This window comes from Emydura macquarii, unplaced genomic scaffold (genome assembly GCF_026122565.2).
Source record: "Emydura macquarii macquarii isolate MOO-44397 ecotype Brisbane River unplaced genomic scaffold, CSIRO-AGI_Emac_v2 contig_968, whole genome shotgun sequence".
Classification (NCBI taxonomy): Eukaryota; Metazoa; Chordata; order Testudines; family Chelidae; genus Emydura; species Emydura macquarii.
In genome coordinates this window covers 15,634,960-15,651,832 of record NW_027131105.1, presented here as the reverse complement: position 1 = coordinate 15,651,832, position 16,873 = coordinate 15,634,960, and the positions used below count along the sequence as shown (strand labels likewise).

The following is a 16,873-nucleotide window of genomic DNA, read 5'->3' as shown; positions in this document are numbered from 1 at the left end:
CTGACCTGGTCTTTTATCACATCATCCCTTGCTCTCTCCACTCCCTAATAATGCCAGCCTCTGTGCCTCATTCATCCACCCACCTCTACACACAACTGGTTCCATGTCTTTTTCTACCTCAGCCCTATGATAGGACATCCTCCCAGCTATAGTGAACCAAGCCATTAACCTTTGTCCATTCATATGATACCTAAAGGCTCCTTCCCTGATGCTCCCTAGAAGTGAGTCAGCAAGAGCAATATCCCAGTGTGTTCTCTTTGTTATGTGTCCCTATTGTCTTGTTTAAGCCATAACCTCTTCAAAGTAGGGACTGTCTGTATTTTGTGCCTGTCACAGTGCTGAGCCGATTGCTGGCAGGCACTTAAAAACAATTGAGTGGAAGATGGTTTGGTAGTTAAGGCAGGGACTCAGGAAATCTGGTTTTACATCCTGGCTCTGCCACAGACTTTTCTGTTTGACCTTGAGCAAATGGCTTAATCTCTCTGTGCCTTGGTTTCCCCATCTGTCAAATGGGGATAATCACGCTTCCTTTCTCAGACCCTTTAGCTCATTGGGGGCAGTGACTGTTGCTCAGTATATGTTTGCACAGCACAGAACAACACAGTTGGGCTTTGATATTGGTTGGAGTTTCTAGGTGATCTTTAATGCAAATAATTAATCACAGCAACAAATACTCTCCAGCACTTTAAATGTCGACACGGTCCTTTCCTGCGTTCAAACACCTCTGCTAAAACTGGACTGACATTTTGTTTAAAATCATTGGATCGGGTTCACAGTACCTGTTTCTCCTGCATCCTTCCGGAGCAGCAGCATCCCAGGGCTCATCAGAAGCCAAGGACAGAGAAGGCAAGGCTTAAGGACAGGGACACGGATTCATAATCATTGGTAAGACTGACACGTGTCTTGGACATTTCCAGCTTTGCACACTACAAGTACCACTTAACCCATCCTCCTTCCCTCTCCCCCACCCAACTCAAACCCAGCTCTGTCAGAGAAAAATTCTCCATGTGGTTTCTTCCAGGTTTTAGTCCTCCAAATATCCCCAAGGTATTTCTACCTCTCATTCACATGATCTTCACTGTCATGGCTCAGAGATGGAGTAAGCAGAGAAGCAGCCAAACATTCCTGCTTTGTTGGCTTTGATACAGACCAGGCGGGGGGAGGCCGGAGAGGGAGGGGAAAGCAGAGGGAGAGAGAGGATAGGATGCCAGATGCTTCCATTGACGACAAAACCTTCAGGCCAGCCCCTTTACTTCTGCTCGGCCAATGAGGTGCGCGGCTTGGGTCGAGCCTCTTTCAAGCCTTCCCCTGCTTTCACGGCGATCACCCCCCCGGCAGTCATGTGATGGGGATATAGTACTATGCTGCTGGGGAGCTAAAGGACACATCAGCAGCCCTAGCCCTGCCGCGGCTGCGAATCGGGACCCTGCCTCCAGGCGCTTTTCAAGGACGACATCCCGCCGCCGGCCCGAGGAGCGCTGGGGCGCTGCGCTGGTTCTGGATGCCGAAGGGAGCCGCTGCCCGCTGGGATTGCGCTGGCCTTTGAGTGGGGGCTTCGGGGTGTTTTTGTTTTTGGTGGTGGTGTCGGTGTCGGTGCAGAAAAGTTCAGGTAAGGAGCAAAGACGCGTTTCTCACCTGGGGGGGCGGAGGGGGGGGCAGAAGCTGCCCTCAGCTCTGTTTCTTTTAAAGCACCCTGACGCCACGGGGCTGAGCGAGTGGGAGCCCCCCCCCCCCCGGGGTCCGATCTCTGGGGGGAGGAGATGGGGCTCCCTGGGAGAGGGGCGGGGGGAGGAACGTGCTGGAGATCAGCGCGCGGGGGGGAATCCGGATTTGCTGAAGTACCGTGGAAAGGGGTGTGTGTGTGTAGGGGGGGGGGTGTGATTCCTTCATGCCATCCAGTCCCGATGGATCCTGGAGGATAAGACGCTACAAGCTGACTTGTGTATTTACATGGGCTCCTCTTTCTGCTGGGGGGGGGGGGTTAAGTGGGGGGGGGGAGCTTGTTGGGCAGGAGCCGTGGCCATGTTTACAACCCTATGTTGGACGGGGGAAGGGAGGGGGAGCAGGGAAGGGAAGGGACCCTTCCCTTTGCCCAGCGCGGAGACCCGCTTCACTCAGTGCAGCCGGTGCCAGGGATCGCCCCCCGCTCTTTAAAATCCAGGAGCCTTCCCGCTCTCTGGCCGGCTGGACGTGCTTTCTTCTGGCGATGCAACGAGGGCTCGTCCAGCAGCACCCCGGCGTTGAAGAGCTGCCCCCTTTCCACCCTCTTAACCCTTTCCAGCGGGCTGGCACGCAGAGCGTTTCACACACACACACAAGCACAAACACACACACACACACTTTTGCACCTGGCGTTGCATGGATGTGGATTGCTGGTGTCGGTTGTTTTGTGACTCCGGACAGCAGCAAAAGGAGTCTCGTCCACCCCCCCCCCCCCCCCCGCCCCGCCCCCCAGGACAGCATCGGGCTATCCAGCGCGAGCTCTTGCCGAGATCCATGATCTCCCCCCTCTGTGTGCAAGCGGGTCCCGGCCGGGCCGGGGCTGTTGGGGAAGAGGCTGCGGGTGTGCTTTGCTCGCAGGCTGTTATGGTAATGTTGACAGCGGGAGCAGCGAGGCAGGGTTACTCTCGGTCAAGATGAGCGCTGGGGCCGAGGAAAGGGAGGGGGAAAGCAGCGGCAGCAGCAGCAGCAGCGATGCACTGGGTCCCTTCGCTCCGGGCCCGGCCCCGCCGCGCCACTAGGTGGGCTAAACCCACCTGGGGTGTGTGCAAAGAAAACCCCAATCCCGGCCTGGCAAGCCGAGCCCGAAGGGCGGTGAAGGGCAGCCCCTCCCTCCCCTCCTTCTGCCCCGGGCCGCCATGCAGTCGAAGGGGATCCGCTCCCGAATGAGAAATTAACATAGAAATGCCTGGAACGAGTGTGTGATCGAGCCTGGATGCCAGGCCTCGTGCGTGCGGCCGAGGGAGCGGGTGGTTGTTTCACCAGCGCCGGCTGCCGCGGTTGCAGGGTGTTCAGTGTTTCCTCTTTAGGAAGGCAGGGGAAGGTGGAAGAGTTTGAAGAAAGCAGCCTTTTGAAAGCAGGTTTCTGCAGCCTTTGAAAGCTGTGGAATTAGGAAACCATGCTCGCTGGAAAGCATTTGCTGAGCTTTCTAGGGCACCAGCAGTCCCCAGATACCAGCCCTTTAAAAGCAGCTCTCACCACATCATGCTGTATCATATGCATCCTCTCTTTAGTACCCCTTCCAGAGGTAATCATTGGTGTGACTACTCTGTGTTGCGAAGTGTCCGGTAAAGAGGCTCCTTACCTGGAAAAAGAATTCGGAGAACTAATTTCAGTAATGCAGCTCCCAGGCTGCTAATAGAAAATAGATTTTCTACGTTAATGTTAACTGCCTCTTGATTTCTTTGAAATTCAGGGCCCACAATGTCACTTTATAGGCACAGTTTTATGACCCAATTGAAGTAGGTTCAGCCCCTTACACATTTTTAATCTTCAGAGAAAAGCAAGTTCCCTGGAAAATGGTTGTCAGCATATCCACAGCTGCCTAGCCAGCACCAAATGGCAAAATATGCTATTGGTGTTATCAGTTGCATGATACGGTATTTCCTACGATGTTGTAAGCACCACCAGGAATAACAGGCTGCTAAATTTCTGCATATCTTTCAGCAAGCCCCTGAGGCCTTGACCCTTGTAATTGTTATTCTGAACCATTGCTGTACAGGAGCATATATGTGTTCCATGCTTTTATTAGCCAGTCACTAAACAGACGACTGTTAAACGACAACGTGACTCTGGCATAAACCACAAGAAAACAAAGCTGAGAATTCTTTTGAAACTTGGAGATCATAGTGCTGCTGCAGTGCACTGTTAAACAGCTGTTACATTTCATCCCAGAGGTAGCTGCATTTCAGTGGCATTCGAAGGGAAGCCTCTGTATAGATTTTTACATTTATAAATTGGTTTAGAATCCTTCTGGATGAAAATACTGTATAAAAATGACAGATATAGGATATAGTCGTTACTTTGTATTAACCTAGCTGGTTCTTGTTTCTTTGGGAATGTCTGGTTTGGGCCATATCTTTAGCTAAGATATCGGGGGTCTTTTGGTCTTTAGATTGACAAAATGTCCACTCTCCTGGCCATTAATTTCAGTGTGAGCAAGAATAGGTTCCAGATTGAAATGGACATTTAAGAAATCTTTACAGAAACCGTTTTTTTTTTTTCTGTGCTAAGTTTGCTGTCACTCATGTACTTCCTCACAGACGTAGACATGCACACACACTAGCCGGTCTCTCTTAGCAAAAATGTCTTGTGTGCAAAATCTTTGTGGTCAAAGCAATAGCAGTGGGAGGTTAGAGCTGGAGCAAAATGGGAATAGGCAGGATTTGAAGCCATCTGCCATATGGGAGTGTGCCCTCCCATCTGCCCCCACATTATAAACTGTGGTTGTGTGTTGCTTTTGAGGCAAGCAAGACGTAAACAAATGACTCCTTTTTGGAAGCCAGTAAAAGATTCACAGAGCCAGATCCTGATCTCTGTTTCACTGGTGTAAAGCTGGAGTAACTCAGTTCCACTGCCTTCTGTTGGAGTAACTGAATTTGCACTGAGATCAAAATCTGATTTGTAGTCTCTTAGGCATATTTCAGATATGCTGGCAATCACTTTTGCCATTAGAAATGATTATAGGCTGAGGTCACAGAACATGGCACTAACCTTTGTTTGAACTTCCTCAGATTGAGCCCATGTGAGTATTTCATTATCAGTTTGAAGGAATAGATGACTGACAAACCCGGAAAATGTACAACTTGGCTTTTAATTCCCTTTTCTTGGAAACCACCCCAGCCACTCCACACATAAGCAAAAATAAGGAAGTTGTATCTCTTAGAAGTGTGTTTTTATTCTACTTCCTGTGGAACATTATTAGACTTATGCTGATAAAGCACGTGAAGGTTGCTGTGCACTTCATCAACTACAGACTGAGTGCACAGATTTATTTCTATTTCCTCCTGGAAGACAGATATAGAGGCAATTTGCAGATTAGGTAGCATAGATGCCCTGGAATAATAATAAACGTCCCCCACGTTCCCCAGAACTAGACCCTGTTGACTATTCATGGTAAAGTGTCCTTAGCGCAGCAGCAGAGCCTGTAGAAAATGACAGTGTGCAACAAGCTTGACTGGCATTTCCTTCATGCTAGGTCACATGCCTTCTGATTCTCTCTCTCTCTCTCTCACATACACCCTCATCAACAGATCAGATGACATCTATCTTTGCAATCCACATACCATCCACGGAGAGGCGTGTTTTATTATGTACGTATGCAGCTCTGTTTTCAGACAGTCACCTTGAGCAAAGCAGAGGACTGAGGGTCAGTGTTCAGTGAAGGCTGCATATCTTCATGTTAGCTCCTTAAGGGTTATATTGTGCAGCTGTTAAGCAATGTTTTTTCCAGACAAAATTCTGAGTGAGATTGCTTTGCCTGAATTGAGGGCTGCAGGAATTGCGTTGTCTTCACTGGGAATTTTTGCCTAAGAGAGGACTGCAAAATAAACATCTTAGCCAGCAGTTCTTTATTCAAGCAAGTAGTTCCACTGACTTCAGTGAGTCTGCTTAGGTGAGTAAGAGGTTGAAGGATCAGGCCCATTGGCCCTACTAAATTGTGTGTGTTCAGAATAGAACGAAATGCGGTCACTTGCAATAGTCACAATGATTGGAAATCCTACACAAGAATTTGGTTCCAATGTAAGCCTTCCCCATTTAGAAGTTGGCACCACGTGGATCATCTCAAGGCTATGTACCCAAGCAATAGGCAGTGTGGAATGATGAGGTGGCACCAGCATAATCAGCTGGCCTGCTGGCATATGGTAATTAGCCCTGCATGGTGCCAGTTTTATTAAGAGTGATGCAGGTGATGATGACGTTAGCAAACTGATTCATTACATCTGCAAAGGAAAATCTTACTAGTAAATGCTGAAGCACAATAAATATTTTTGGCTCCTGGCAGATTGGTCTTTGCATTATGCTGATTAGTCTATATTTGTATAGTTGCGAAAGTTAAAAATAAAGTCAATGGAAAGCTGTAAGATAAGGAAAGGATTCATGTTCTTCTGTGGACACAAGTTATAAACTTTATTTGTATTTGTTTTTTTGGGTGGTAAAAATTTCAATGCTTGCTCCCTCCATTTCCTTCTTTGGCTCTATGTTTCATTGTTAGGCAAAAGATTATAAATGTATTTCCTCTTGCCAGTAATAGTCTGAAAAGGCGCTATAAATCTGGAGAACACATAGTTGTGAAATGATTTCTAAAAGAATTCTTTTGCAAACATGGTGCAATCTTGGAAAATGTGTAGGCACTTAAAATCCTTTCGGGTGATACAGCAATACAAAAGCATGTAGCAACATGTGTTCTCAATGAAACTGCATGCCTACGACTCTCATTTGAGCTAGAGAGCTATGTAGGTCTAATGCATGGAGATTAATGATTAAACCTGACTTCTGACTGTCAATATTTTTGTTCCCTGTATTCAGGCTTTCGCTTGAACTTTCACTGTGTGGTATATGCTGGTGGGATATCTGTAAGAGATTATCCAGGAATGGTGGATCACTTGCTTCCTGCTGATGAATGTTTTTCATCCACAAGATCCCCTGTTGGATACTTTGGGGACGTGATGGCAGGTGGGAGGTCGTATCAGATGCTGCCCTCACCTCTGTCAGAAGATGACAGTGATTCTTCAAGCTTTTGCTCTTGTTCCAGCCCTGAGTCCCAGGTTCTCAGCTCTAGCTATGGAAGCACATCTAGCGTTGAAAGTCAAGATAGTATTTTAGACTATTTACTGTCCCAGGCTTCTTTGGGGAACTCCTCTGCCTCTTGGTGGGACAAAAGGAGACTTCAACCAGTAGTGAAAGAGGAGTATTTCAGATTGCCTGAGTTTGCAATGGATATGGAAGATTCTGGACCATTTCAGCCCACACTTGAGGAGATTGAGGAGTTTCTGAAAGAAAACATGGAATTGGATCTCAAGGAAGGGCCTAAAAGTGAGACCAAGGATTTGAGAGCTTGCAGCCAAGTTTCCGTTGCTTCAGTCCAGCAAAGAGACTATATGGTACCTAGTGTTAATTTAAAAGAAAGTAAAAATGAACAATCAAGTAGCTCAACAGAAGATAGCCATGTTTCAAATGGAGCAATATCCCTGGAGGGAGGGATACCTGTCATGCTCCAAATTCAGCCTGTACAGATCAAACAAGAGTCAAATACAAGCTCTAGTTCACAAGGACCAGCACAAGAGAATATTAAAATTGCACAGCTCCTAGTCAACATTCAAGGACAGACATTTGCACTTGTGCCGCAGATAGTTCAGTCATCCAATTTGAACTTGTCCTCTAAATTTGTCCGCATTGCACCAGTCCCTATTGCTGCAAAGCCCATTGGGCCAGGAGGCATGATCCAGGGTCAAACAGGGATCATCGTGGGTCAGAAATTTCAAAAGAACCCTGCAGCAGAACTCATTAAAATGCACAAATGTTCTTTCCCTGGCTGCACCAAGATGTACACTAAGAGCAGCCATTTGAAAGCGCACCTGAGGAGACACACAGGAGAAAAACCTTTTGCATGCACGTGGCCCGGTTGTGGATGGAGGTCAGTATTGAGATGCAGTAGTACTCTGTATCCAATAAACATATCATTCACTTGACATAATATGCTAGCCAAACTGGTTTGAACTAAGTTCATTTATAAACAGTTTGCTGTTTTCTGAAACCTGTTTGGTTGGTTTTAAATTAAAACCACTTCTCTTAATGTTAGATAATCAAGGGCCTTTGGTGCATTGAATAGCATAACATCACCTGTTAGCATTAACTGTATAAAAGTCTAAAAAAATACTCCAGTAACTGGTATCTTGTTTCATAATGGCCAGATTACACTTGCTCCTGCAGGCATTGCTTTTTATGTTCATTGGTCCTATATTGCAATATACTATCTCCAGCATACCACTGATACCAATTAGGCCACATGAAGCAAATTGGGTCATTGAGGGATAGTCACTGCATTACTAATAACACATGAATGTATGTATTTGTAGATTCAACTACAAGGAGGTCCCATACAATCACTGAAGGGCCATGACCGATATATATGCTTAATAAGACCATATTAAAATTTTAAAACATTATAAGCAATTTTGTAATTTCCAGAAAAAAATACCAGCCTGGGCATGCTATCTCATTATAGAGTTTGATGTTCAAATGTATCTGTGTTTATTTTATATTCTGGTTTAGAAATGTATATTAGTGCCTATGAAGATGTGCCCCTGTGTACATTTTAAAAGCAGTCAATTAAAACAATCAGAAAGGACTGGTTAAAATTTTTCTGTCAAAACTTTTCCTCAGTGGAAAACTGAGTTCTTGAATAAGTAAAAGTGTACACAGCAAGTGTCTTCTTTACTCAAAATTTTTGATCATTTGTTGGAAAACTGAAAAAATGTCTCTTTTGTGATAAAAAGTTGAAATTTCCTATGGAAACCCGTTCTCAATTTGCCATCTGCTCTAAAAACCCAGCCAATTTCTTAACACTAGCAATGAAACTTCATACTCTATGATGAAAACAAAACATCATCTCAAATCCCTCCTGTTAAACTAAACCAAAATTATTCCAAAGACTTGGCAAAAGGAAAAACATTCTGCAGTACTTTGGTGAGCAATGTCTAGTTAGGAAATGGGTCACACTCACTGTGAACTGAAGAGATAACAGGAGAGATCTGAGTAAAAATGCAGGTATGTGAAATATGTGACCATTAGTGATGGATGAATTTGTCTGAGAGGAAGAGGTCAGAATTAATCTGAATCTTGTCCCTTTCCTCAAACTGATTGTTCTGAGGTTTCCCCATTGCCACTAGGATCATTTATAGCCAATACTTCCTGTGATTGATTTCCTCCCTTTTCCAGTTCATGGAGGTTCCATGAGTAGATTGCAATTTTTCTTAATTTATTTGTTACTGATGGAATCTTTCACAGCTTTGTTTACTTCCAGACTTGCAGTTCAAAATGAACTGAAATTCAGCTGTGCGCCAGATATGATTGGTCACATAAGTCACATGGCATTTTTCCATGCTTTGATTGGATGAGCCGAGTCCTTTTTATTTGGCTTTCAGTGTCAGTGCTTGCAAGGAGAAAATTTAGGATTTGTTTTCTGCGTGCCTTTGTGTGGGCAAGCTTAACACTTGCTTTCCAGGCACCATGATGCTAGTGAAATTTGACTGCCCACATTTTTGTGGAAAGGGAACAAAACAAAAGGTTGAAATGTGGCCAAAATGTAATTCCTTTAAAAATCTGAATGAATGTTTGTGGGAAATGGATTTGCAATATTCAGCTAACCGCCAGTGATAATGGTCCTGACACAGGCATATTTGAGGTCAAAAGGTGACTTGCCGGGGCCCTGATTCTGCCTCCATTTGATCCCCATTGATTTCTGCAGTGCAGGATTAGACCTCAGGAGTCTGTTTGTGTTCTTTGTGAATGATCTTCTGTGGACGTATCTTATGAGAACATTTGTAATTTTCAGAATGTCAGTCAAAGGTGAATGTTTAGGAAAATATATGCAGCTATATGGGCCAAATGTTCCCTGGGATACCTCCGATGAAGGGACGCCAAGGATGAGTTTAGCCTTTGTATGTCAACAGCCTCAAAAGGGTTAAAGTCTAGTGGGAAGGGTGCATATAAAAATGCTAAGAGGGCAATGGAAGGGCATGTAAAGAGAAGTACTGATCCAGATGGTGAGTGCATCTAGAACCTGTAATTTAAAGAGCCAAATGTTTGTACCCTTGGCCAGTCACAACTCTTTATGGGCAGAAGCCCAGTAGAGGTGAGGGATTAAATAACTTCCATACAAAGAAGGCTTGTCTCTGGCCATAACCAGCTGTTGGATGTTTTCCAACCCCTCATTGTGGTTGCATCTTTGCATTTAGGATTGCTTCAAGCACAAGTCAGAACCCATGATCCAAACACCCCTGAAATATGGATGAGTTCTGATCCAAGTTTGAAATTTTGTGGCTGGGAACCATCACTAATATAGACCAAGGAGGGGACAGACTTTCAGAGGGGCTTTTTCCCTCTATCACAAATCTCTTAGAGCAAGCCTGAGATTCCAGCACTCCCATGTGTTCTTCTCAGACATCAAAGTCAGATCTGCAGTGACATACCAGAGCCAAGTGAGCACTGAATTACACAGTCCCCTTTCATCAGTAAAGCATGTTTACCTTTTCCAGAAGTTCAGAGAGAGCTGGGAGCTCACATGACTAAGTCAAGTACATCTGGAGTCTCTGTTCTTAGTTTTATATCATCCCAAATGAATTTATGCACTGGGGTGCTGCTGTGTCTTTCCACGTTCTTTTCCTTTCTTCTGTGTGTGTGTGTGTATGTTGTATTTATTTTTCAGCAAACAAACTTCAAACCTGAGTTCATGGAAAAGAGCAATTTAGAAAAATGCTGCTTAGTGTAAGTTGAGTCGTAGCATTTAGCTGCAGGGGTGGTAAAAACTTTTCCTTCTTCCTGTATGGACAGAACAGCTAGACTAAAACAAATTCCCAACCAACCCTATGTTATCTTTAAGTGTAGCAAGGTTAAACTTTTACAAGCCGCATACAGGATGGGATTCGCAACTTCCTTCCTGAATGCGGACCGCTATCAACTTTTGACCCTCCATCGCAGAAAGCGAGAGCTGCTCTTTCAATCTTAGGCAGTATTCAAACAACCGAGTACAGAAACTGCCAGGGTGCCAGTTAGTCCAGTATCTTGTTGTATCAGTTAGAGCACTGATCCATGGCATACCAGGTTACACCTTTGGTTCATCTAGGTGAATGGCTAATGCTTGCTCCTTCTGAGAAAGGCAAAACCACAAAACTCAAACCTGAACCACCCCCCGCCCTCGACCTGCCATAGTGCATGTAGCCTTTTGTGTAAAGTTACAGATATATTAAACATCCCATCTTGCCCCCCTTCAAATGACCATATTATGTCATGAAGATTTGGTTGCCCTTATGCATTGGCTCTGTGTACAAAGCTACAGTTATTAATAGTCCTGGAATTAGCTAGTCTTATTTAAAAGCCCTGTTACAGTGTTTCTCTCAGTGACATTCCTGCAGCACTGTGTTCCACAGGTTGACAGTACATACTTGTGTTTATTTATCTTGCAGTTATTGCCTTCAGAGACCTGCCTCCGTGTCTGGATCTTGGGGTCAATATCTGGGCCATTATCGTTCTTTATCATGTGTATTATAGTAGCTCTTGGGATTGGGGCCATCTTGTGTGCAGTGCCCTTGCCCGTTTCATAGGAATGGTACAGAAAGGGCTCGTTGGATGCTCCCTTTCCTAAAGTACAAGACCAAAAAGAGTTAGGGCACATAGTGAAATTCAGAAGGCAACACTAAGGAAATACTGTATTATGAAACTTCTAGTTAACTGGTGGAGCTTACTGCAGCTGGATATTTTCAGTCCTCTTATGATTGTTATTTGTTGGAGCAATATTCTGCTTTGTGTCCACCTCTATTATTTACATTCTTGCACCCCCAGCACTGCTGACACAAAACCCAGAAAGTGCACTTCAGCTCTCAGGAGCTGAAATGATGCTCTCCAAATCTCCTTCCAATCTGGGTTCCAGAGTTTTTTAGTAACGTTGTAGTAAATGCCTTTCCCTCAACTCATTCTCATCACAGCTGTTAAAGTGACTGCAGGGCTGCTTTATTTCTGAATTCAGAGGGAAACTATGAAGACTGACAGGCCCCATGCCAAGTCCCTGGCAACCTTACCTTCACAATAAATCCCTCAGATGAAAAATACTCTCACCTATTCCCAAAGTGAGAATTCTAACAAGATGCAACCACTCCCTTCCAAGATGAGTCTCCCTTGACCAGAAGCTGACAGTCTGTTTAAATAGTGTGATGTAGCTTCCTGGCTGAAGCCAGCAGGTAGAATGGAGGGAAGGCAACAAACTCAGTGTTATTCTGCACTTAGTGGACTAAATTCATCCCTAGCCCATCTCCATCAGTTGCAATAGGAGGAGTGAATTTGGCTCTTTGTGTTCATGTGAGATTTCCAAATTGCCTCTGTCTTTATTGTGCAATTTCTTAGGTGCTAGGATCATAACATTTGGGCTGATTATTCATAAGTGGGGCCTCTTTTTCATTTGCTACCTGCTTGAATTTGGAATTCCATCAATTTTTTTTGGACTGTAAAGCCAGAAGGACCCATTATGATCATTTAGATGGATCCCTGCATATCACAGGCAATAGAATTCTACCAGCTTCCCCGTTCTAACCTTTGGGTTGTTTTTTTGTAAACACAAGGAGAGAGAGGGGTTTATTTCTGTGGGCCAAGTAAGTTGATCTTTCCACTGCAACATTCTTCCTTCAACTAAGGGCTTCATTATGAGACTAAGTTGTATTTTTATCACATTAACTCATATTGGCTTCCAAGGCTCAAGTGACACACACATCTCTGACATACGACTCCCTCGCCTCTTCCTTGGTGCAATTTCCAGAGACCCATTGCAGTTCTCCATCTCACTATCCCTTCTGTTGTATAATGATATTGACAACACAGAGATCTGGACAAGGGCAGCCCAGCATCTTCTGACTTTATTCCTTCCTGGAGTGGCCACAAGGACCAGTCTCTGACATGAGGAATGCTCTGTTGTCTCTAAGGACCTCTCTCCTGGGGTGGCTTTCTCTAGTTCCACCTGAGAAAGTGGCTACTTACCCTGGCAAACAAATCAATTCCTTGTCCAACATATTTGATCCCATGTCTGTCAACTTGCCACTATGATAACTTGGTGAGTTCCTAGCAGCTCAGTCTGTGAAGTTCTGTATGATATATGCTGCCCTTCCCTTTCTATCCTGTAGAGTTGCTCTGAAAAGTTTCTCAGCATCCTACGAATTCATGGTTCTTAAAGAAAATTCCTTTAAGGACGTTGCTTCAGGGCGAGCCCAAGTTTCACAAGCAGTTTTTGGTCATGCCAGAGACCTAGCAGGTTCTAGGCTTGGTTACCCACTGCTGGCAAGGGCTAGCAGTGTTAGAGAGAAGTGTTTGCAGGTGCCGATGGGCCCAAATCCAACCCCTGGATCTGGACTCTCGAGAACTTTGGGAAAGTTTGGATCTGTCAAAATCTGAACTATCTACTCTCTCTGAAGCGGACAGTGGAATAAAAACTTAGAACCAAAAAAATCCTAAATCCAAACACGCCAAAGCGTTAGCAGAGTGTGGGTCCTGATCATCAATTGGTAGTATGGGATTATCTCTTCTTGCAATTTTTATGTATTTTCTTGCATGAAGGACTAAGAGCATGAGCCATGTAATCTCTTTCCAGCTGAAATGATGCTCTTTATTCCCCACTGGAAAAATCGTGTATTTACCCAAGTGGTGGTGTTATGTTTTGTTTCACACGTGCACATTTCCCCACGTTTCCTTTCTCCTATTCATTCAGCAAACAGCCATGACTTCATGTATTTATTATAAATCAGCAGCTGATATTGTTTCTTGAGAACCCTTTTTCTGCGCCACTCTTTGTTAGTGTTCTAGCAACTCACGCTCATCCTCCTTTGTTGGACAGCAGTTCTGCATGCATCCAGAGGGAACTGTCTTAGCATGACATTGTTAACACTTGGGCTCCCAGCACTGGTCTGGGCTAGAAATAGCTGGTTTATCTAAATTTAATGGGGCTTGTGAGATTCCCATTGGCTTTTTGGGAACTATTCTTTGACAGATTTGGGTGGGAGGTGTCTAAAAGTAAAATGATGTTGGGAAATCTAATTTTGGTAACGGAGGGCCAAATCCTTATCTCCATTTGTACCAGTGTAAATCCAGAGTAGTTGCAGTGTAGTCAGTGGAGTCATTCTGGATTTACTCCATTATAACTGTGAGCAGGATTTGACAGGAGACATTAATAGCCTTTAATTTAATCATTCTGCTGCTGGAGGGAGGAGAAGAAGGAAGGCCAAATTCTTAGGTCAATTTAATAAACCAAGTGGCTTCAGAATAAATATGGCTGACTGTGCCTGGGCAGTCCCTCATATGGTATCTGGCCACAGTCTCACAAACTAGTTGTGATTGTGGATATTGCCATTTCCTCCAGCATTCTGATCATGCCAATGTGAGACTGGCGGAAGCCTTCGCTTTGGAGCATTGGTGGTGGTTTCTGCTCAGGAGAGACCCAGGACTGGAGTTTAAGGAAGATGCTGCAGGTTAGGATTGAAGTGCATTGCCAAAGCCGTGTGGGGTTTGGGATTGGAATAGCTGCAGGTCAGGAGAGATTAACGGATTGTGTGTATGTGTAGTCAGGGGTTAGGGAAAAGCTTATACAATGGTAACCCCTTTAGGGCCTGTCTCCAGTCAGTGCTATCAGTTCTAATTTGCATGAGTGCCAAAGAATGATGCAGTGAAGTGGGTGATGTGTGACTGTTGCCTTTTGCTGGATGGAAAGAGAACGGTTCCACTATGTGTCATGGGCCTTATACAGCTGACAGATTCTCCTTTAGTTCAAGAGTTTATGCTTTTCAGCAGGAGGACTTGAGTTCTATCCCTCCTGCTGCTGCCCTGAAGTTCCACACAGGCAGCACGGGGCCGTGGAAAAGTGACAAAGACTTAAAAGAATTAGCAGCAAATATCTGAAGAGGCTTTTCTTTTCTAAACCTCTGCTTTCAGGTTCTCTAGATCAGATGAGCTCTCCCGGCACAGACGCTCCCACTCTGGAGTGAAACCTTACCAGTGTCCTGTCTGCGAGAAGAAATTTGCTCGAAGTGACCACTTATCCAAGCACGTCAAGGTGCATCGGTTCCCTAGAAGCAACCGTTCGGTGCGCACAGTGAACTGATTGGTCCCACCTACCCCTTGCCACCCGTCCGTCCAAGAACAGCCGATGACCGCACTTTGCTCACTGTATTTCTTGTGATAATTTATTTGTCTCCACAGAACAGTCAGTGCTGTTACTTCACACTACCACATCTGAATGTTCTGTGTCCTACAAACATGATTTGAGAACAAAGTTCTTTTGGGGGAGGGTGGGCTGGGTTTTTTATTAATATTATTATTATTTTATTATTATTATTATATTTTCCTCCTATCTTTCCCTTTGCTGCTGCTGCTGCTTTTGGAAATGACAGTGTTTTATTTTTAGCTGTTTTCTGCTGCACAAGGCAAATTTATGGGCTACTTGCTGCTAGTTAATTATAGTCCTGGCATTCCTGAGGGCTTTGCTCATGTACAGGGCCATTCATTGTGAGTTTTTATTAAGCTGGTCTAGTTGTCCAGTCTGGAAACAGTAAATTCCTTTTGAAATGAAAACCGCTCCTTTGTTTTTCAGTCGCCTGAGCCAAGGTTTTGTGGGGGCAGGCAAAAGGAGGAGGAGGAATGGTTAGGAGGTGGGGACTAGCGGGACTGGAATTTGTGTCCCTGATTTCTCCAACACACCATCCTTCAGTGGTCTTTGCTTCTCAGAATTTGGTCGGCAACTCTCATGCACCTGGAAACTGGACCTGACAGTTTCTTTAAAGCAAAAAAACCCAAATGAACCCAAAAGCTCATGCCAGTTTAAATGGGTCGGAATGAAAGCTTTTCACCGTGGGTCAGTGTACATTACCTGCATGCCCACCTGTTTAAGGAAACAGTGATTATACCCTGACTCTGGCTGAAACTATCTTCTTAATTAGTGGTTAGAGCAGGGGGGGACTGGGTGTCAGGACTCCCAGGTTCGATTCCTGGCTCTGCCATTGCTTCACTGTGTGACCTTGGGCAAGCACCAGTCCTGAAAGGTGCTAACCATCTCCTGCAAAGTGCTGGGTGTCTTTAACTTCCCTGGTCTTCAGTGGATGCCTAGCAGGTGTGGGCCCTGAATCTCTTCAAACTTTGATTCTCTCATCTATACTATGACGGTAATAATACTCCCAGAAGAGATTAGGAGGCTTAATTAATGTTTGTAAAAGTACTTTGAGATCCTTAGCTGACCGTGATCTGCACGTGCAAAGCCTTATTATTTTAGTATTAACAACCATGTCAGAGCTGCACACAGCTGGGGTGCGTGAATGGGTGGGAACAGTAGCCAATAGAAACAAAGATAGCTGCCTTAGTGGCTGAGAAGGGTATTTTAAAAAATAATCAGATGGTAGCAGCAAAGATATTATGTTTGTTTCTTGTTTTTCCTTTTGAACTCTGCCGATTGTAGAAATCTTTAGAATACAATAGAATTAAAAAATCAGAAATGATTATATAAAGGATATTGCATTTCCTTTCCACTCACAGATGGCATCTGTCTGTTTTCTTGTCAGCCAAATGGAAAATAAAACACTGCAGTTCTAGCATTTGTAGGTAGAAGTGGAGACCATACTGTATGTAAGAACAGTAGATAGAGCTAAAACTACCTTATTTTAGGAGTGCATTCCTTTTGTCCTCTAGAAATTAATATAAATGAACTATCTTCTATTGACTGGTTTATCTCACATCCTATGAATGTATGTAAATAAAACTGTACATAAGTACATATCTATATAAAATATCTTTTAATAACATATCAGAATTTGTGTAAATTGGAAAAAAAATATCTATAAAGCCATTGTACATAAGTTACAATTCTGTATATTTTCTTTTGTTCTTCATAAAATTATATTTACTTTGACAATAAAATGAAAATGGAAATTTTAAATCCCTTTTTGAAATGATTTCTTTCCCAATCATGTTTGAGAGGAGAAATTAGTTCTTGAGTTTTGTTTCACATGGACGTAACTTCTCAGGCACTGTGTGAAAGGATGAAGCTGGAGTTGGTCCACAGTTGATTTCAGAAGCTTTTTTGATCCTGATCAGCCCTAAGTTAATTGCAATGCTCTGCTTCATGTGA

General features: G+C 44.2%; 1 protein-coding gene across 2 annotated transcripts; it reads left to right on the top strand.

Moving 5' to 3' along the window:
* Positions 1 to 1,353: 1,353 nt before the first annotated feature.
* Positions 1,354 to 16,667, top strand: KLF15 (KLF transcription factor 15). 2 transcript variants are annotated; one of them, XM_067544317.1, is made up of 3 exons: positions 1,354 to 1,609; positions 6,529 to 7,636; positions 14,689 to 16,667. In XM_067544317.1, exons 2-3 carry the CDS (start codon positions 6,594 to 6,596, stop codon positions 14,855 to 14,857), a joined length of 1,212 nt encoding a protein of 403 aa, XP_067400418.1. In that variant the 5' UTR covers positions 1,354 to 1,609; positions 6,529 to 6,593; the 3' UTR covers positions 14,858 to 16,667. The 2 variants fall into 2 exon arrangements, with proteins under 2 accessions (XP_067400418.1, XP_067400417.1); XM_067544316.1 differs by lacking the exon at positions 1,354 to 1,609 and adding an exon at positions 2,745 to 5,312.
* Positions 16,668 to 16,873: the final 206 nt, after the last annotated feature.

What these genes read in the sequence shown, in the direction of transcription:
- KLF15 (XM_067544316.1), top strand. Translation starts at nt 5,258, where the DNA reads ATGACATCTATCTTTGCAATCCACATACCATCCACGGAGAGGCGTGTT. An exon ending in GGAGAGGCGTGTTTTATTAT is followed by an intron (nt 5,313 to 6,528) that starts GTACGTATGCAG and finishes CCCTGTATTCAG; the next exon opens with GCTTTCGCTTGAACTTTCAC. An exon ending in TGGCCCGGTTGTGGATGGAG is followed by an intron (nt 7,637 to 14,688) that starts GTCAGTATTGAG and finishes CTCTGCTTTCAG; the next exon opens with GTTCTCTAGATCAGATGAGC.